The sequence below is a fragment of the Peromyscus maniculatus genome, chromosome 2 (assembly GCF_049852395.1).
Source record: "Peromyscus maniculatus bairdii isolate BWxNUB_F1_BW_parent chromosome 2, HU_Pman_BW_mat_3.1, whole genome shotgun sequence".
Lineage (NCBI taxonomy): Eukaryota > Metazoa > Chordata > Mammalia > Rodentia > Cricetidae > Peromyscus > Peromyscus maniculatus.
The window spans coordinates 41,388,343-41,409,363 of NC_134853.1; the positions used below are offsets into that span (position 1 = coordinate 41,388,343).

Here is a 21,021-nt window from a genome sequence, read left to right on the forward strand (position 1 = left end):
AGCTTTGCTGTAAATAGAAATTTTAATGTTAATGGTCACTTCTCTACTAAACTACATTTAGCTGGATAATAAAAGAGCTTATATGTGTATAATACATGGAGCAATGGTAAGGTTGGTTCTTTGAAGTACACTGTGATTTCATTGGATGATACTAGAGCACACTTGCTTTACTGACTCATGCTTTGTATATTAAGTTTAGGAACTGCGGTCTCAGTGATGGCCAAGATTCCACTGTTGGAGTGCCTAACCAGACATAGCTACAGGGAATGTTTGGGAAGACTGGACTCTTTAAATGAACATGAAGGCGCAGAGAAAACTGAGATGAAAAGATCCTCTGAACTGGTGCTCTCTCCTGATATGCCTAGAACAACTAACACATCTTTGTTAACCTCATTTCACAAGTCAGTGGAGCATGTAGCTCCAGATCCCACCAATGCTGAACGTGGCAAAGAACTTAGGGAATCTTGTCAAAGTACTGTCCAGCAAGAAGAAGCTTCAGTAGATGATAAAGACAGTGATCTACCTTTTTTTAATGTTTCCTTGTTAGACTGGATAAATGTTCAAGATAGACCCAATGATGTGGAATCTTTGGTCAGGAAGTGCTTTGATTCTATGAGCAGGGTAAGTAATGTGTGTATGTGTGTCAGGTGGACTGTTAAGTTATAGTTGAAACAGAATACCTTGCATTGGAACTTGGAGATTGGATCAAATTACTTGTAACTATGCTTTTGAATTGGTTATAAATTATTTCAAAATATAAATTTTTAGTGCAATGAGAAGGATTACATAGCTTTTGACTGGTTCAAGGATACATCACTACCAACTAAAGTATAGTGTTGAACATTTCCATCATCTAGAAAGTTGTCTTCTCAGTGAGCAACTTCCTACATGAGAAATTATAACTGTTCATCTCCTTAAAAATTCATCAGTAAGACATTGTGCTTTCAGTTACAATTCTAGAAGTAAAACTGGGATAAATGTCTCTTTCTATCTGCTCTGTGAGTTTATGCAAAACATTTCCATCAGAAAGGAAGTTATTGTTTTATTGACACAAACTACTACAGTTTTGAAGATTTCAGTTATCCAAATACAAATGCTGGAATAGTTGGGCTTTGCTTAAAGGGGCACTTAGTTGAAAATAGATTGGGTCCTTGATTAATCAATTCTTAAACAAATATCTGATCTATGATGCCTGGAACAGCACTGCCTATTTTAAATTATAAGTAAAGTGAATACCTTTAAGATCTTGGTTTTCTAATATGTTCAGCATCTGTGTCCTTGATAATGTCCAATAGGTAGGTATTTCATTCAGTTAAGCATTTGCCCCAGCAAAAATTGTCAAAAACAAATGAAAGCTAGACTAATGTTTCTGCTCAAATTTTAAACTAGTATTTAGTAGCTTAAATTTCTATTTGACTAGATGATCAACTATATAACAGTGGTCACAATAACCAATGTCATTTTTCATAATTAGAACTTGTTGTGGAATAATTTTTTTTTTGTACATCATGAAGATATGTTTTTGCCAAGGCGCCTTCTGATTTGTCTGATAAAGAGCTGAGTGTCCAAAACCTAGGCAGGAAGAAGTATAGATAGGACTTCTAGGCAGAGAGAGAGGTGAGGAGATGAATCTAGGTGCAGATGCCAGAAGAGACGGAGAAGCAGCAGGACATGCAGGAGGAGAGGTAAAAGCCACAAGCCATGTGGTAGCACGTAGATGAATAGAAATGGGTAATTTAAGTTATTAGAGCTAGTCAGAAACAAACCTAAGTTAAGGCCAACCTTTCATAATTATTATTATAAGTCTCTATGTCATGATTTAGTGACTGCTACAAGAACTGTATTAGAAGTCACAATAATTTTACATAAAACCTGATGCTTGCTAGGGAAGTACTCTACCACTGTGTTTTATCCCTTGTATTGTTTTGAGACAGAGTCTCACTAACTTTCCGAGGCTGACTTAGAACTCACAGTGTAGTCCAATTTAGACTTTTTATAATCCTCCTGCATCAACCTTTTCAGTAGCTGGGAATACAGGCCTTGCTACCAGATTCACCATGAGACATTTCGGTCTTTGTCTCTCACTAGTATTATTTATCTCACAGCAGTAGTTTTGTTTTCCAGCAATATAATAAATAAAAGGTGCCCAGAGGAGATGCTTTTGTGTTTCTTTTTAAAGCCCTTAGTTTCATAGATTAATCACATATCTATTGTTATCCATAATGTATATTTCCAACTGTGAAATTCAGATACATACCTCTGGATATGAGTTGGGACATAAGATTTTTAGAATTTAATGTTTGAAATCACTCAAATTCCAGCCCTGACACTTGTGAATTTAAGTGTTAGTGTCTCATATTTTTTCTTTCTTTTTTGGTTTTTGAGACAGGGCTTTTCTGTGTAACAGTCCTGGCTGTCCTGGAACTTGCTTTGTAGACCAGGATGGCTTTGAACTCAGAAATCCACCTGCTTCTGCCTCCCAAGTGCTGGAATTAAAGGCGTGCACCACCATTGCCCGACAATGTTTTTAAGTTTCTTAGCAATTTGAATCCCTAGTTTTACATTTGTATGGACTGATAGATGATAGTTTAGGTAGTTACTTTGTTTGCAACCCAACTTTAATTTATGCATAATATTCTATAATTGTTGATTCATTTTTTTGTAGACTTCTATTTTATAAATAAAGAGAATTTATGTTTCTGATTAATAAATGGATTAACATGCATACTTAGTTCAGTTTAAACTTCCCAGAGTTTATAGACCCTTAGTGTTTCTAATATTTCTTTCAAGCAACTTATTTTACTTTATTGTTTACTTATCTATTTTTCTATTTATTTATTTATTTATTTAGTAAGACAGGGTCTCATTGTGTAGCCCTGGCTGGCCTTGAAATTCTTCTACCTATCTAGTGCTGATAGTAAAGGTGTGCATTGATACATCTAGCTATTTATTGAATATTTTGCTTGTTGTGTAGAGGATAGTTTGTTTAAAGGTTGTATAGATAGGAATAGAAATTAAAAATTTGGTTTTACAACTTCTCTAAGGCAACTGTTCTATGTTGGCCATGTATATGTCAAAGAGAGTTCATGAGTAAAAATATAGCACTAGATGGAAACCTGAACAAATCTGGAAATTATGGCTTTTATCATCTGAGAAGATGGAATAATCCACAAATTATTAAATAAGTAAAATTTTATTACAATAAAGTTTTATGTTAAAGTAACTCAAGCTATCCATTATTTTACTCTTTCTGACCATTGTTTACATTACTTGAATTGTCTTCCTGTTTTACCTTCTCTCGAGCCCCATTTAAAGGGCCTAGTCAAACACCTCCTTTACAGATCAGTGGGACAGTCACAAAGACCTTGGTTAATGAGATGGCCTAGTGCGTAAAGGATAACTTGAGTATGGTATCTGCATCCCAGATGGTATAGGGAGGGAATTAGTTGTCCTTTGACTTCCACATGTATGTCATGGCTTTTGAGAGCTCACACTCATGCCCACACATATACATTTGCTTGCGTGTACACACATACACACACACAGTTGAAAAAATAACTTGGTTGATATCTTCATGTTAATATTAGCAGGTATTGAGAATCATCGTCTGAGGCTTGAAAAACTGTGCTACTTTTCCTCCTTTAAAAGTTGAACTTAGGCCAGGTGGTGGTGGCGCATGCCTTTAATCCCAGCACTTGGGAGACAGAGGCAGGTGGATCTCTGTGAGTTCAAGGCCAGCCTGGGCTACCAAGTGAGTTCCAGGAAAGGCACAAAGCTACACAGAGAAACCCTGTCTCGAAAAACAAACAAACAAAAAAAAAATTGAATTTAGGATCTGGTAAAAGCCTGTAAACCTCATTTCAGTCCCCAGGACTCACATGGTGAAAAGAGAGAACTAATTCTTAGAAATCGTCTTCTGACCCCATGTGCAGGCTATGGCATGTCTTTTTATTTATATGTAGAGTGCTTGCTTACCAAGGCCCCAGGTTCAGTCTCCAGTACTGCAATACAGTAATGATGAAGTAATAAAATATTCTTTCAAGGTATTGGCAGTGGCTCTCATAAAACTGGATGGATGGATGGATGGATGGATGGATGGAATTGTAGTAATTAGAGTCTGAGAAGAAGTCTGTCAAGGAACCAGTAAAGTCTGAAGAGATTGGCAAAGGTGGTCTGCAATGCCAAAGTGCCAAGAGCCTTTAATGAAGCAAGGTTATTTGATATTTGTGACTAGACAGTGTTTATTAAAAAATAGTAACACATTGTAGAATTAAAGCCAGGATAACAAGCAAGATTAAAGATTAGGAAAGCATATTGATCTAGCCATTTCCTTGCAGTAGAGATTAAGTTTAAGTTTTTTGTCCCACTTGGGAAGAAAAATCTTGCCTTTTTAAAGATAGGGTCTTGCAGAGTTGCTTGTGCAAGCCTGAACTTTTATTCTTCTGCTTTGCTTGCTAAGCTCTGAATTAAGCATGTGTCAACATGCCTGGCTGTGGAAGATGCTTGGAGAGAAGTTGAATTGATAAGAGTTACTACCCAAGAATGGGTTTGTCATTAGCTGTACTTTATATGACTTTGACCTTGAAAAATAACATTTTCTTAGGGATATTGAGAATTAATTAAATTATAGCATTGATTGAGATTTGTGTTTCCTGGAATTATGCACTTGATTTCATATTGTAGTTTGTTTAACACCAGTTGTTTAGAATGAGATGAGTCCTATTAACCTTCCTTTGGAAGTATAAGTTGGTTTCCTCTGCATTGTTTTTCTGTGTCGTTTTCTATCACTTTTGTATCTGACCCTAATTCCAATTAGTGTGGAATACAGTTGAAACTATTTCTAGAAGATTTTATTTATATATGTTTCCTTCTCATTTAGCTTGACCCAAAGATTATTCAACCATTTATCTTAGAATGCCATCAAACTATTGCCAAACTTGATAATCAGAATATGAAAGCCATTAAAGGGCTTGAAGATAGGCTATATGCCCTGGACCAGATGATTGCTAGCTGTGGCCGGCTGGTAAATGAACAGAAAGAGCTTGCTCAGGTATTGTATTTGGCTATTTTTGTATATTTTAAGTGCAGTGTCTATTTATGCACATTTATTCACTTTCCCCTCATTGTTGGTAATGCGTTATTATTTATATGTGTATTAGTTAAGTTTGCCTGTCACTATGACTATATAACTAACAAAAAAGTTAAGGGAAAAGAGGTTTATTTGGTTTGGTTTCAGAAGGGTACAGTCTGCAGTCTGCAATGATGGTAAAGGCAGGGCACCAGGAGCAGATTCAGGAGGAGCAGCTTCAGTAGTAGCAGAGATACAACTTACCTCTTGTCAGGTTAAGAAGAAAATAGTATCCAGAAACAAAAAATGGAACAGGCTGGGCTGGGCTAGAGATCTAAAAGTCCATACCCCAGTGATCCATTTTTCAGCCGAGTCTTATATCCCAGCGGTTCTATATCTTCTCAGAGCAACACCAAAGGAGGGCTATCACTGGAAAAGTGAGCTTGTGAGGGCAGTTCAGATTTATAACAATATACCACATAATAGAGGAGGGAAAAAGTTATGTTCTATGTTGTTATTCCCATTTGAGACAGGGTCTCACTGTTACCCAGCCTAACATGCCTCTGCCTCCTTTTCAGTGTTGTGATTACAGGTGACTACCATGACACAAAACCAAGGCATGATCTTCATGTTTGAGTTTGATAAAATAAAGTGAGTTCAGGTATTATGGATGAAAACTGAAATACAAACCATGAATGTATTTCCACAGCTGGAGTGAAAAGATTATTTTCAATGTCTTAGTACAACTTAGTCTTGTAAAACAAATAGGACAAGAAATAGAAGAAAAATAAGAAATCTTGGAAAATTGACTAATCCTTACAGTTATGACCAATTGTTTTCCACCCCCCTCCCCCCAGAGCCAAAAAGCTGAATTTCATCTCATACTGCTGTACCTCGTCCTCTTGTTCCCTCCTTCCTGTCCCTCCTCCCCTCTGTGTTTCATGGACCGGAATTTTCCTGTGCACCCCAGGTTGTCATCCTTCCTGCCTCTGTTGTGGCTGCTATTGGATGTTGCATTTTTATTCCTTGTGATGTTGCTGTTTCATGTGCTTGTTTTTAGTAAGAAATAAGGTAGCTTAAATTTTGTTTCCCTGACATTTTAAAGAATTTGTTTGCTTTGGGCTTGTGTTTGAATCAGTTATTTTAATACAGCTTTCAAGATAACAGATTATTGTAAGTTGGTTTTCGGTCCCTGAACTGGCCATTTACTTTTGTTTCCCCTTTAGTGTGGGATACAGATTTTAGGACTCAAAATGGAAAGTGGTCCATTGTCTGTTTTTCTCTTGAGTGTTTATGTCATTTATCTAACAAAATTAAATATTCTTAAAACTTTTTCTCAAAGGGATTTTTAGCTAATCAAATGAGAGCTGAAAACTTGAAGGATGCATCTGTGTTACCTGATCTGTGCCTGAGTCATGCAAATCAGCTAATGATTATGTTGCAAAACCACAGAAAATTGTTGGATATTAAACAGAAGTGTACCACTGCCAAACAAGAGCTAGCAAACAATCTACATGTCAGACTGAAGTAAGAGATACTATCATTTTTAATTTAGGCTCTTCAGAGTTCATGCTTTTATCTCCCAGTAATGAATAATCTCCCCTTATGATTCCATCAAAATGCACATTGATTACCCTGGGATTAGACTTTAGAGTCTTGATCCTCACAGCTTACCTACAAGATGATTTTTAGCAAATGTTGGGACTGTTGAAAACAATAAATCTTGCTTCTTCTGTAGGTGGTGTTGCTTTGTGATGCTTCATGCTGATCAAGATGGAGAAAAACTGCAAGCACTGCTCCGCCTTGTGATAGAGCTGTTAGAAAGAGTCAGAATTGTCGAGGCTCTTAGCACAGTTCCGCAGATGTATTGCCTAGCTGTTGTTGAGGTTGTAAGGAGGAAAATGTTCATTAAACACTACAGAGAGGTAAGCAATTCCAATTGTTTAATTATATGTGAACATTAATAACTGGGATATGTTATTAACATAAACTTTCCTCTTTTAAGTGGGCTGGTGCTCTAGTCAAAGATGGGAAACAATTGTATGAAGCTGAAAAATCAAAAAGGGAATCCTTTGGGAAATTATTTAGTAAGTGTTAATTTATTTACCCTTTTCCTTTTTAATTTTTTTGGCTCTTAAATAATTTCTAAAATAACTGTTCCTTCCTAATTCTTCATACAGGGAAATCCTTTTTAAGAAACCGTCTGTTTAAGGGACTGGACTCTTGGCCCCCCTCATTTTGTGTATGTATTTATTTTCTAATGTGACTAAATTTGTTTATTATAAAAACCTCTCTTTTCAGGGATAGAAGCATTTATCAGAAACAGAATAAGTTGTGGTAGGATTAAATCAGCATAAAACGGTTTTGGCTTTAAGGGTTACCTGGTATAAGTTTTAATATGTGTTAATTTGTTATTGTTAAGTTTTGAGAATGTATTTTAATTACAGTGTTTATCCCTCCTCTTCCCTCCCTCCAAAACTTCCTATATACCCCTTCCACTCTCCTTCAAATTCATGGCCTTTTTTCATCAATTGTTATTGTATGCATGCGCGTTCGTGCGTGCGTGCCTGCGTGTGTACACACACATATATGTTCCTAAATATAACTTGATGGGTCCATATAATGCTACTTGTATGTGTATTTTCAGAGTTGACAATTTGGACAATTGGTTAGTGTGCTCATCCTTGGGAAAGGTCACCTCTCCTGCTTCCAGCTTTCCTCAGTTGCCTGCTGTTCTTTGTGTAGGGTTGAGGCCTCCTGGGCTTTTCCCTATGTAGGTTGATATGTTTGTTGCTGTCCTCCTTGTTCACCTCACGTTTGGGTGTGCTGGTGAGACTTTGTAGATATAGCTTCTAATGTTACTAGAAGGCAAATTCCCCAACCCCCTGTTTCTTACAATCTTTCTGCCCCCCTCTTTAAAATTTTTCTTGAGCCTTTGGTGCTTGAGTGTTTGTGTATGTACCCTTTGCTACTGTCCTCCACAACTCTTCAGATAGATTGGTTGTGGTTTTTCTGTAGTGGTCTCTGTTGCAAAAGAGAAGTTCTTTAATGAAGGGTGAAGATGTACACTTTTCTGTGGGCATAAGGACAAATATCTGTAGATAGTTGTTAAGGATATGCTGGTTTAGCAAATTAATGGTTGTAGATTCTCCAACCGTGATGATTTCACTAGCACTGAGTAGTTATCTAGGTTTCCAGTACCAGACATTGTCTCTTTCTTGTTGAGTGGCTCTTAAGTTCAATTAGAGAGTTATTGGTTACTGCCAAGGTATGTGTGCCATTACTTCATGACCAGAGAGCACACATTAGGCTGTCAAGATCAGTGGGAATGCAATTTTTTAACTGTTTTGTTTTTCCCCCCTTTTTTTTTTGTTTTGTACTCTTTTCTGTTGTCTTTTCATCTCTTTGTCTCCACACCACTTCATTATTTGATGAGTCAGAGTAATTTGAGTCTTCAATAAATCTTTATTAAAATTAAACATGAAAATATCATTTGATATATTTTAAGGCCAGTTAGCTAGATCTATTCATTTTTAAAATGAAAAGAAACATTTTTCATGATCAAAGAAATTTGGGAAATGCTATGTGCCCTCTATTAGGATCTCAGTTTTAAATATGTTTCTACAGGGCAGTCTTTGTTAAGACTGTACACAAGTAATGTAAGTGGAATTCACATGCATACTTACTTATCTATGAACCTGTTTTATGTAGATTATCCTGACATATTTAAATATTTTTGACCAGTGATGAGATAATTGGAGTTATTTTTAAAAGATACCACTCTTGTCAGTATTATAAAAAAAACAACTAGTAGGACTTTAGAATTAATATTTTTTGTTTAAAGTTGACCAATAGTATTTTTTTTTAAATGAGAAGAAGAAAGAAAGAAATCTTCCTAAGGTATAGCAATAGAATTTACTATAGAGAGACCTTTTATGATCATTCTGTGAGTCAGGGGAAATTAAGGTATAGCACATGCACAGTGCAAGGACAAAAGGGGAAGAACAAGCATATTAGCTGTCACCAAACAGCTCATTGTCCAGACTGTTAAAGCTTCACAGAGCTAGTGTGTCCTGACATCTTTGCATGGCCCTTTGCTTCATTCTATTATTTTTCTCTCTTAATTGTGATGACATTTGACACATTTTTGTCAGTCTCTTATGTTATATTTAATTATAGCAAGAAATCATATCTAAATCCTTTTTTTCCTTTTGTAGACTCAGAAGCCTCGAAAATTTGACTGTGAACTTCCAGATATATCATTAAAAGATTTACAGTTTCTTCAATCATTTTGTCCTTCAGAAGTGCAGCCGTTCCTCAGGTAAAGGCCATAGTATATTTAACTTAGTTGATCTTAAAGTGCTGAAAGTTATTTGTTTTCTTCTGGCTTCCCTGACTTGGCATATTGGGTTTTTTAGGACATAAGCTTCTTCCAGCTTGCCCATCCTTGCTTAAGATAGACTGGTCATGCTGTTGTTTTTTTTTTTTTGTTTGTTTGTTTCTTTGTTTTGGAAAGATTAATTGGTTCACAGTTCTTGTAAGAAACTAAAAATTCAGTTTGTTTGCATTCTTTTTCAGGGTTCCCTTACTTTGTGACTTTGAGCCTTTACACCAGCATGTACTTGCCCTACATAATTTGGTAAAAGCAGCACAAAGTTTGGATGAAATGTCACAGACCATTACAGATCTGCTGAATGAACAAAAGGCAAATAAGTTGTTTTAAATATTTTTTATTAGTATAAGATGTTTGCATTGTTAAAGATCTTTAAAAGTCTCACTCTGTGTTCCAGGTGTCCACAAGTCAGGCATCCCCACAGTCGGCTGCTTCTCCAAGGATAGAAAGTACAACTACTACCTCACCAAAAACTCCTCCTCCACTAACTGTTCAGGATCCCTTATGCCCAGCAGTGTGTCCCTTAGAAGAATTATCTCCAGATAGTATTGATGCTCATACATTTGATTTTGAAACCATCTCCCATCCAAATGCAGAACAAACTATTCACCAAGCTTCGTTAGACTTGGACTCATTAGCAGAAAGTCCTGAGTCTGATTTTATGTCTGCTGTGAATGAGTTTGTGATTGAAGAAAATTTATCATCTCCAAACCCTATAAGTGATCCACAAAGTCCAGAAATGATGGTGGAGTCACTTTATTCTTCAGTCATCAATGCAATAGATAGTAGGCGCATGCAGGACACAAGTGCACGTGGAAAAGAGGGGTTTGGAGATCGTGCTGCTCTGCATGTCCAGCTGGAGAAGTGCAGAGTTGCTGCCCAAGACTCTCACGTCAGTATACAAACCATCAAGGAAGATCTGTGCCACCTCAGAACATTTGTACAAAAAGAGCAGTGTGACTTATCAAATTCTTTAAAATGTACAGCAGTAGAAATAAGAAACATTATTGAAAAAGTAAAATGCTCTCTAGAAATAACACTAAAGGAAAAACATCAGAAAGAACTCCAATCTTTAAAAAATGAGTATGAATGTAAACTTGATGCTCTAGTAAAAGACAGTGAAGAAAATGTAAATAAAATTAAAAAATTGAAAGGAGATTTAGTATCCCTTGAAGAGGTTTTACAGAATAAAGACAATGAATTTGCTTTGATTAAACGTGAAAAGGATGCTGTCATCTTCATGCAACATGAAAAAGATCAGAAGTTGTTAGAGATGGAAAATATAATGCATACTCAAAATTGTGAAATTAAAGAACTAAAGCAGTCAAGAGAGATGGTGTTAGAAGACATGAAAAAGCTACATGTTGAAAATGATAGGAAAATAGAATCACTGAAAACCGAATTTCAGTGCTTAGAGCAAAGCCACCTAAAGGAATTAGAAGATACAATGCATGTCAGGCACACACATGAATTTGAGAAAGTTATGACAGACCACAAAGTGTCTTTGGAGAAATTAAAAAGTGAAAATCAACAAAGAATTGACCAGATACTGGAATCTCATGCCTCAACTATCCAGGAAAAAGAACAACAGCTACAGGAATTGAAACTCAAGGTTTCTGATTTGTCAGACATGAGGTGTAAATTAGAGGTTGAACTCGCATTAAAAGAAGCAGAAACGGATGAGATAAAGCTTTTGTTGGAAGAGAGTAGAACACAGCAGAAGGAGACTTTGAAGTCTCTCCTTGAACAAGAGACAGAAAATTTGAGAACAGAAATAAGAAAACTAAACCAAAAGATTCACGATAATAATGAGAATTATCAAGTGGGCTTATCAGAGTTAAGAGCTTTAATGACAATTGAAAAAGATCAGTGCATTTCAGAGTTAATTAGTAGACATGAAGAAGAATCTAATATACTTAAGGCTGAATTAGACAATGTAACATCTTTGCATCACCAAGCATTTGAAATAGAAAAAAACCTGAAAGAACAAATAGTTGAACTGCAGAGTAAATTGAATTCAGAACTGAATGCGCTTGAAAAACAAAAAGATGAAAAAATAACCCAGCAAGAAGAGAAGTATGAGGCTCTTATCCAGAACCTTGAGAAAGACAAGGAGAAATTGGTCATGAGCCACGAACAGGACAAAGAACAGCTAATTCTGAAACTTACTTGTGAAAAAGATGAAGCTGTTCAAACTGCACTAGATGAATTTAAATTGGAGAGAGAACTTGTTGAGAAAGAGTTATTAGAAAAAATTAAACATCTTGAGAATCAAGTAGCCAAAAGGTAAGTATTAAGCTTAGTATGTGATTGTTACTGATGACTCAAATGTACATGTTAATCATAGTACCTTGATTTATTCATTTGTTGTAGTTAACAGAGAAACTAGGATGTTTTCACAAAGAAATTTTTACTTTTAGAGTATTGTTTATCATAAATGTGAAAACAACATTACATAACTTTACTATTGCTCGATCTGAGTATGGTAGCTTGTGCCTGTAATCCAAGTATTTTGGAAGGCTACGGCAGGAGAATTGCTATGGGCCCAAGCTGGACTGCAGAGTGAACTTGATCTAGACCACACCTTGTCTTGAAAAGTAAACAAGCCACAAAATACATGAGTATTTTGAAAACTGTGTATAAGAACTTTTTTCCTTTTTAATTCAAAATTTCTTTGTGATTTGTAGCTTTTACTAAATTCTTCAGTTAAAATTAATTTTGTTCTCTTCTTATGATTGTATTAGAGTTTAAGTTTCCTCTGCCTATGGTTTAGCTAAAGCTAAATAAGATGAGAATGTGCAGAATGTTTCTCACTATTGTTTTCTTGATACTACGGTTTCATTTGTTTTTTCTGGTTGGAAAGATAATATTTTTAATTTCCAGATTTGTGGATTTCTTTTCATTATATTTTTTCATGTTTGCTGTCTGTTAATATTTTTTAATTACCACAGATGGGTTTAGAAACATTGCGATCAAATTTTGCCCAATAAACAGCTTGTAGAGTATCATTAGTGTATCATTCTGTCCTATAATTAGTTCTCAGAGTGAATATTTTAAGGGTGTGTGTATGCTTGTCTATGTATGTTTGTGTGTTTAATTCCTGCCTCTTTGCGTCACCACTTTTAAACACTCTTAATTGGCTGCCTGCAATATAATGCTGATTTTGAAATAGCTTTTTGTATTCTTAAGAGATCAGAGGGTTTAATAGAGAAATAAGCATTGTGGGAATGGTTATAGAACTATGGGAGACAAAAATTAAAACAGTGTAATTTACTATGGAAAAGCTCAGAACCAGAACTGGATGGTAAACTGGAAATAACAGATTATAATATTAAGGAATTAATTGCAGTAGCAAAAAAAAAAAAAAAAAAAACTGTCATTGTAGAACTGAGTTGAGTTCTAAGTACAGCATGGACTAGTTCAAGTTTATTCTAGGTAATAGGGTCAGGATCAGTAGATGGAGCCCTATAAAGAGAAAGCAATCAAATGAAAGGAAATTTTAGCCAAACTGACTTACCAAGATTCTTGCTGCTAGAAAACTAGAGTGTTAAGAAACCAAGGGTAGGAGATGAAGAATTTGATCCAATATTGAGAGAGATCAAATTACAGGAGTGAGGGATTTTCTCCAAACTGACTTACCAAACTTCTGGACAAGAACAGTTGTCAAGGTTGGAGTCTAAAGGGCCTAGAAGAGACTGACTAATAATGTTTAGTGAGTCTTTGTCAAGTTCTAAGTGAGATTTCAAGAAGACATACTCTGAAGCCCTCATCAAAAGTGATTCTCCATTGTTCACTGGGAAGCTGCCACAGTACTTAACAACCTCTTAAAAGCATCAAATGTTGGCTTAAACTGCTACATAAAAATGAGTAGTTCTCATTTACTTGTCAGAAAGTTACTGTGAGACAACTGGCTACAACCACTTCTGGAGAATAGGACTGTGTCTTTCTTCTGTTTTCCAAACCTTGCAGGTGTTCTTTTATTGGCATACTTGAAGCTCTTCAAGGGATTTTGGGAAATGCAGTCTCTGACTTGAAGTATGTATGAGATTACAAAAGAGGTGGTAGCAGTGTTGTGGAGAGAGCAGTCTAGCATTGTACCCTGTTTTAAACTTATTAGTCAGAGTACATATTTCTTTACCCTACCCATATTGAACATCCAAATAAAGACATTTTAATATCATATTTGTTTTCCGTGATGCAACTTCTGTCCCATATATGCCTGAGATTTCCTTATCCTCTCTCTTATCAAAGGTAAAACTAAAATTGATGTTATTCTATCCTTCCTTGGTTGAACATTTGTTTTCTCTCTGTCGCAGTCACTGAAATTCTATAGAATAAAACCTGAAAAAATTGCAGAGTCTACCATTATCATATCTTACATCATAAACTGGGAGAGTAGAAGGTATTAAAAAACAAATGCCTTAGTGTGGATAGATTTAATTACTAGCCTTTATTTCTATAATTACCCTTGCAACTCTTATAAATATTTGCAGCTTCTTTCTATCATCCACTCCATTCATTACCTTAGCCAGGGCCTTATCTGATTGTAGTTATTCACCTGACAGGCATAACTCAAATCTTTGCAAAGATACTGACATTTACTTGTATAATACAGTTGCTGTAAGGGTTTTAATTTAATTAAACTTTTTTAAATGTGTGTATGTGCACGTGCATGTGTACCCCCAGAGCCTTGTACTTGCTAGGCAAGCACTGTAACACTGAGCTATACACCCATTCCTAGCTAGTATAGTTTTTCTCTAGGTTTTTTTGTTTGTTTGTTTGTTTGTTTCCTCCATTACTATACATGGTAGCCTAGAGACAACACAGGAAATCTGTGTTATATTAATTGTCTTTTCTGCCCTTATTCTATTGGACAGGAAATTAAATCTACTATATAGTATACTACATTTTTACTCATTGGTTCAGTATAATGGGGTACCCTCAGTGGCCAAATGATAATTCAAGAAATGCTTGGGAGGGGTCACATGTGTGTGGAGATCAGAGGAGAGCCTTGACTTCACCTTGCTTGAAACAGAGCCTCTTTTGTTAATTTTATTCACTCCTATATACTTCAGACTAGCTGTCCTGCAAGCCTCCAAGAATTCTTCTGTTTACACCTCCTGTGTTGCCAGTAGGTATGACTGGGTTACAGAGGTATGCTATCACACTTAGCTCTATGTAGTTTCTGGGATTACAACTTAGGTCACCATGCTTGTGTAGCAAGCACTCTACCCACTGAGCTGTCTCCTCAACCCCAAGAACTGCTTTCTGTAGAAGTCAATCACTTCTCTAAATATGCATAGGCCGAAATCCTGCTGCTTTTCACTGTAGTAATATTATATATACCAGTTTTAAGTTCTGTTTCTGTGATGTATCATAACTGGGAAAATTGCACAAAGTGGTCTCTGACTCAGAGTATTATTACATTTGGACTTTACTTCATCCTTGCAAAATGGCACACTTGTGAGTCTTAAATAGATTGGTTCACTGCTATATCAAGCTAACTGCTTTAGTAATTGATATATGAGGCAAGACCAGTGCTTGTAGGCATGAGGCTGTGGTTACAAGTCTTTATCGGGAAATAGTGTCCTTAGTTGAATACAGCTGCTTTTTTTTTTTTTTTTTTTTGGAGACAGGGTTTCTCTGTGTAGCCCTGGCTCTCCTGGAACTAGCTCTGTAGACCAGGCTGGCCTCAAGCTCACAGAGATCCATCCGCCTGCCTCTGTTTCCAGAATGCTGAGATATAAGGTGTGCACTACCACTGCCTGGCAAATACATCATTTTTTTTTTTTTTTTTTTAAGGTTAAGGAATAATAGTTTGGGCAGAAATAGGGTTTGGTATAAAAAAAATTCAGTCCTTGTGGAGACAGATTAGTGTTCTTTTCATGATGATTAATGTCTAGTGTGCTCAGCTTGTCATCTAATGACTAGATAGGAATCTCATTTCAGTCATTCAGTAGATACCTAGGAGATTTCTTGCTGTGGAACATTTCTTCAGAGCACTTTAAGGACATTCACAATCCATTCCCATCTTCAGAGATATATCTATAGTCATTTTCTATGAAATCCTCCTACTCCTCAGTCCCTTCAATACGGAGAATTGAACTAAAACTCTCTATGGCACACAGTCTCAATACATAATGTCTCCCTGGTGAGACACAGTGGGTTCAGGATGACCAGCTGTACGTATCCTCCCAGATGGCTAAAAAAGGGAGTGTAGTTGATTGCTGGCCCAGGTCTTATAATTCAGTGGAAAATATGATTCTCTGGAGCTAATTAGATTCCCAAATACCCAATTCAAACTTCATTGTTTTGTTTTTACAGTTTTAGCCTTTATTCAACCCATTGTGTGGACTGATGCCAGCTAACATTCTAGGACAAGCCTTCCAATTTCTGCTTTGGATCTGCTATCTGAAGTGGAGCCACATTGTTTCTCCATGATTTGCCTTTAATTGGCCTCTGCCACTGCAGAATCCAGTTATTCCCATGAAATGCATTTACTTTCAGCTCTTGTCTACCTCTGCAAGCTGTGGCCTACAGAAAACCATTAGTCTTTTAGTCTTAGATTTTTTGAATAATTGGGGAAATAAATTCCTTTGAACATTCTCAGGGTGTACATAAGAAATGCTTTCTAATGCCCTCCATTCACATGCCTTCCTGTAGAGCCAGGATTTTCTTATTTAACGTTTTCTTCTTGGTCCCCTTTTTGCCTGAGAAATCTTTACTTGACTCTGAATTATAGGTATATAGTTATACAAGTGAAAAAAATATAATAAGTCATAAAGAAATCCCATTTTGCCTGAGAAATTTTTGCTTGACCCTGAATTATAGGTATATGGTTATACAAATGAAAAATATACTAATAAGTCATAAAGAAGTATATTTAAAAACCTTTCTTGGTATACATAGGATTTTACTGCACCTAACTTTTAGCAGTACATTTTGACTGAAATATATTGAAATATAGCATTATATTAATACATACTTAGAGAATAAATTTGAGTGGTCTTCCTATAATTGTGCATATTCTTTGTTAGGAAATTAAAATACAATAAATGTTGATTCTTCATTGGTTTCATTGTGGAACATGAAACTGCCAGTGACCTTTACATAATCTTCACATCCATTAATCTGTCTTGTACATTGAAAAGGTATTTTAATCCCCATGTGTGATTTTTATGAGCATCATAAATTAGTCATTTGGAAAACACTGGTTCACTAAGTTATATAGATTTTCCAAATGTTGACATGTTGTAAAATACAGCTAAATCAATACATACCCAAAATATTTATATAAGTACTTCAACATAAGATAGATATTTTATTATACTTTGATTAGTGGCCAAAGGACTTTATAAATATTTCCCATTTCATGGCACAGAATTTTATTTTTATTTTTTAGATTTTATTTTATGTGCATTGGTGTTTTGTCTGCATTCATGTCTGTGAGGGTTTATCGGATCCACTGGAGCTGAAGTTACAGACAGTTATGAACTGCCATATGGGTGCTGGGAATTGAACCCAGGTTCTCTAGAAGAGCAGCCAGTGCTTTTAACCACTGAGCCATCTTTCCAGCCATGGCATATAATTTTAAATGATATAATGTAAATACTCAAGGAAGAATGGATTCTTACTATGTCAACAAGAAAAGAATACCTTCCCCTTTTCCCCATTATCATGAAGAGTAAGTTCTGTGTTACTGTTTTTAATCCCTTATGATCCTGGACCTCCATCAGTGCAAGTATCAGATGAAAAAGAACAAGTGATGTTATGTTAAAAAAGTAACCTTTAAGCTCACCCTCTGCAGGCTTCTCTGTGGGTGGAATTCTGAAACTTTCAGGTCTAGAGTAGTTTTGTACCCTTTTGCAAAGGGCCAGAATATAAATACTTTGGGAGTTTGTAAACTAGATAGTCTGTATTCAGACTACTCAGTTGTAACATTGTAGCAAGAGAGCACTTACCAAAATTGGTGGTGGGCTGACTTTGCCAACTTTTAAAGGATCTTAATATGGTGATCTTACTTGAACTTAGTGTTGGTTAGTTGATCTAAGTTTAAGGCAGTCAGTTTGGGAGCTTGATAATATCCAGCAGGGAATGTGGGATCTGATTATTGTGGCCATTTATAATTTTGTCCTGATTCAGTCCTGGGACTGTGCCTCCTGATCTTATATCTGCTCCCCCTCCTCACATTGGGTGTATTCCCCACCCTATCCTCCCATATTTCTGCCAAAACAAATTTAAGTATCATATGAATGCAAACCTTCCATGGTTAGATGTTTAACTTAACTTGGATACATGGTTTGAAAATCACCATGAATCTGGAAGTAACTAAATAATGTAAGAGGTTCTTGTAAAGGATCTGAGTTTTAAGAATGTAACTGCCTCAGAGTGACACAGATTGCTCTGAAAAAGAAGATGATTTCCTGTATGAAAGGGAAGCTGTGTAGGATTTGAAAGGGCCGCTGGGTCATGGTCCAAAAGGCCTGCCTTCATTGGTCCCTTCATCTTAAAAAAAAAAAAAAAATGGTGCCTTGGAAGCCCTGATCTGGTGTTTCATTTTGCCATTTCATTTGGGTCATTACTGCCATCAAATCTAAGCTCAGTGTGGTTGAGCTTAAACAGAACCACTTAAAGATCTTAGCTGAAAACAAATGTGTGCATTTGTGTTTGCATTTGATTTCAGTGCCTCCTGTTTATCACCACTACCACCCTTTTCCCAGACAGAATGTATCTCCTTGCTTCCCTAAGGGAGGCAGTGGTGGTCTAGAAAACAAAAATGAACAAAAGATTGTATCAACAGTTACTGTTTCATTACTGTGTTAGTTAATTCTTTCATCTCAGACCTTAGGGTAATATAAAATAAGACAAAATCATGTACCTGATAACCATGTGGAATAGTTTCCAGCAAAAACTCAATATAGGATATCTTTGGCATGGTATGTGCTTTTGTCCTGAGGCTGGCTAGGGATGATGTCTCTTTGGTAGAATGCTTGTCTAGCTTACATAAAGCCCTGGGTTCAATCCCCACTCCTCAGGAGCTGGAGGCAGAAAGAAGGCCAAAGTCATCCTCAACAACATATGTGAAGTAGAGGCTAGCCAGTCTAAAACATCCATTTGCATCCCAGGATAATTATTTGTTATTCTCTGCATCTTAAGCTTTTTTATTTTTTATTTTTCCCAAGCCTCTGGGTCATTGTGCAGTAACCTGTGCTAATCACCACAGGCTAATCATCAGAGGGAATAAGTGTGAAAACTGTATGTGCTTGCTTACCTGGACCCATCTCTTCTACCTGTGTCATTTATCCTAAAACACAGTGCACCTGGCAATGTAAAGATGAAAAACACTTAGAATGATAGGTATTTGCCCTTGTGTGTATATGCCCCCAATTGCACAATTTGAACTATACTGTTTCATTCTTAATAATATAAAACTCTCTTTCGGACGTATTTGCTGTCTTCTGTTCCTTTTATCTTGACATCATTCAGAAAGCATTTTGTTACAGTAAAATTTGAATGTATGACTCTTAGTGGCCAGTTGTAACCCCACTTTTTCAGCCCGTTCCATACAATTCTGTGATTGATTGTCTAATGTGGCCATGACTGTCTATATTCTAAACTGTTGGCATTTACCCTCTAGCTATAGGGATAATTCTTCAGGGACTGTATTAGCTGACTGGAATTATTTCTCACCCCTGCCTATGCCTGGTTATCCATTGTTACAGTCCTGAGTCTGTTCTCTCATTAACATTTCCTTTGTGCAGCCCTGCTAACTACATACTATCAGTGATAAAGCTTTAACTTGCACAGCTCCATTTCTTTCAACCCTATCGAGGACTAAGGGGGTCCAGCCCCTCAATAGTCCCCTCCCAGGGTCCGGGAAGAATCCACAACCAGCTGATAATCTTTGATGAGAAGAAATGAATCTATGCACACGAAGCTCCTTAATCCATATACTTTATTATTCTGTGTCAGTTACAAGCTTATATTCTGCTCTCATATTTAGGTCATCTTTAGCCTGATTTCTCTCTACACTTGTCTGCGATCTCTTCTAGGTTCTATCTTAATTCCTTCATCTAGTTCTGCCCCTTCTAGGTTCTCATCCATCTTGTTCCTTCCCATATCATCTCCTCTCCCATCTCCTCTCTCTTCTTCTCATTCTACCTCATCTTGTTCTTCCCCATCTGGCTCTTCCTCCTCTTCCATTTCGTTCCTCTAGTACTCTCTTGTAGCCCTTCAATCTACTTCTTTCCCATCTCAGTTTGTTCCTCTCAAGTTCTTACCTATCTAGTTCTTCCATTCTCTTTTCTCTTCTCTTCCCTATGCCCTAGAAGTCCCAGTATATAAAGGGAGGGTCCGAGCTAAATTGTGTAAAGCTATTACTTAATGTCCACCTCTCCTAGGCGGTGTCTCCTTGTGGAATTTACCATAAGTCAGGAGATTTGCAGGTGGGCTGTTATCATTGTTAGTCCTTGGAAGTTGGGCACCCACCTGGGTGGTGTTTCCTGTAGTCCTTGAAAGTGGCTAAGGGAGATAATCTGATTCCAGAGAAAGCCTTTCCTGAGGCTGTTCTCCAAATACCTGGAATGTGTATGTTCAGAGAGTGATCAGTCCACACTGTTAGCCCTTCTTAGGGAAAAGTCAATTGGAAAAACTATGAAGGCACACATGATTTTCATAACAGAATACAGCTGATATATAACAAGCCAAGTAGCACCAAAAACTCCTTGGGTTTTGGCTTCCTCTGGAGGAATTCCCTGATCCCTCCAGGTAGTGACTTTGCCATAACCAGCTGAGTTCTTATGATATATTCCTGCGGCCCGCAGCACAACCCAAAGGAGAAACAGAAATAAATCCTTCACCTTTTAATTGGTTGTTATTGGTTGTAGTATTAAGGCAACTCCTCGTAGTTAAAAAGAGGTTTATTTTGTGGGGTAACTTACAAGTAAAGGGATAGGTTACAGGGTCTGGGAAAGGTGTAGCACAGTCCAGTGGTGTTCTCTGGAAAACTCTGCTAGGTCTACCTCCATCGTCCAGGATCCAGGAACCAAGAGAGCCGGCACATCCGGATCTCAGGTCTTAAGGGCTCCTGTCTCTGCCCCGCCTTGTAGGCATGACAATTACCGAAGCCTCAGTGGGGGTAGTACCTCCAGGGCAAAGCTGAAACAGCTACCCACTACAGGTTGTGTTACATGAAATAGAATATTCTAGCCTTTCTGCACTAAGCCATAAATCAGACATTGTCTCCAAGTGTGTAGAGGAAAATTTGCCTGAGTGTTCAGATTTGAGTTAGCTTTATCTGTAAGTTTGGATGTATGGATAAGAGATTCCTACTGATTTTCTGCATAATTTCAGTTGCTATAATATTAGTTGTACATTGCTACCATAAGTATAATAAAAAGCTATTTAGGAGTGAGCAAACTTTTAACTAAAAACCCTGGTTATAAATGCACCTCTATTCCAAAAACATTCCAGTGTCTTTTAAAATCAAACAAATGCACACTGAAAATAATAACACAATAGCCTCTATTTTGTTGTAGCATGTTTTAACACTTAAATAGAG

The 21,021-nt window shown here is 36.7% G+C and overlaps 1 protein-coding gene across 3 annotated transcripts in view; it reads left to right on the forward strand.

The window, feature by feature from the left end:
• Rb1cc1 (RB1 inducible coiled-coil 1) overlaps nt 1–21,021 on the forward strand; it is a 46,462-nt gene that overhangs the window by 11,987 nt on the left and 13,454 nt on the right. For all 3 annotated transcript variants that reach the window (XM_006993451.2, XM_015986939.1, XM_076563992.1), the window contains 9 exons: nt 195–621; nt 4,880–5,050; nt 6,411–6,595; nt 6,807–6,993; nt 7,074–7,155; nt 7,249–7,310; nt 9,286–9,389; nt 9,647–9,773; nt 9,859–11,747. In XM_006993451.2, coding sequence (XP_006993513.1) covers nt 195–621; nt 4,880–5,050; nt 6,411–6,595; nt 6,807–6,993; nt 7,074–7,155; nt 7,249–7,310; nt 9,286–9,389; nt 9,647–9,773; nt 9,859–11,747 — 3,234 coding nt within the window. The remainder of the gene's footprint in view (nt 1–194; nt 622–4,879; nt 5,051–6,410; nt 6,596–6,806; nt 6,994–7,073; nt 7,156–7,248; nt 7,311–9,285; nt 9,390–9,646; nt 9,774–9,858; nt 11,748–21,021) is intronic.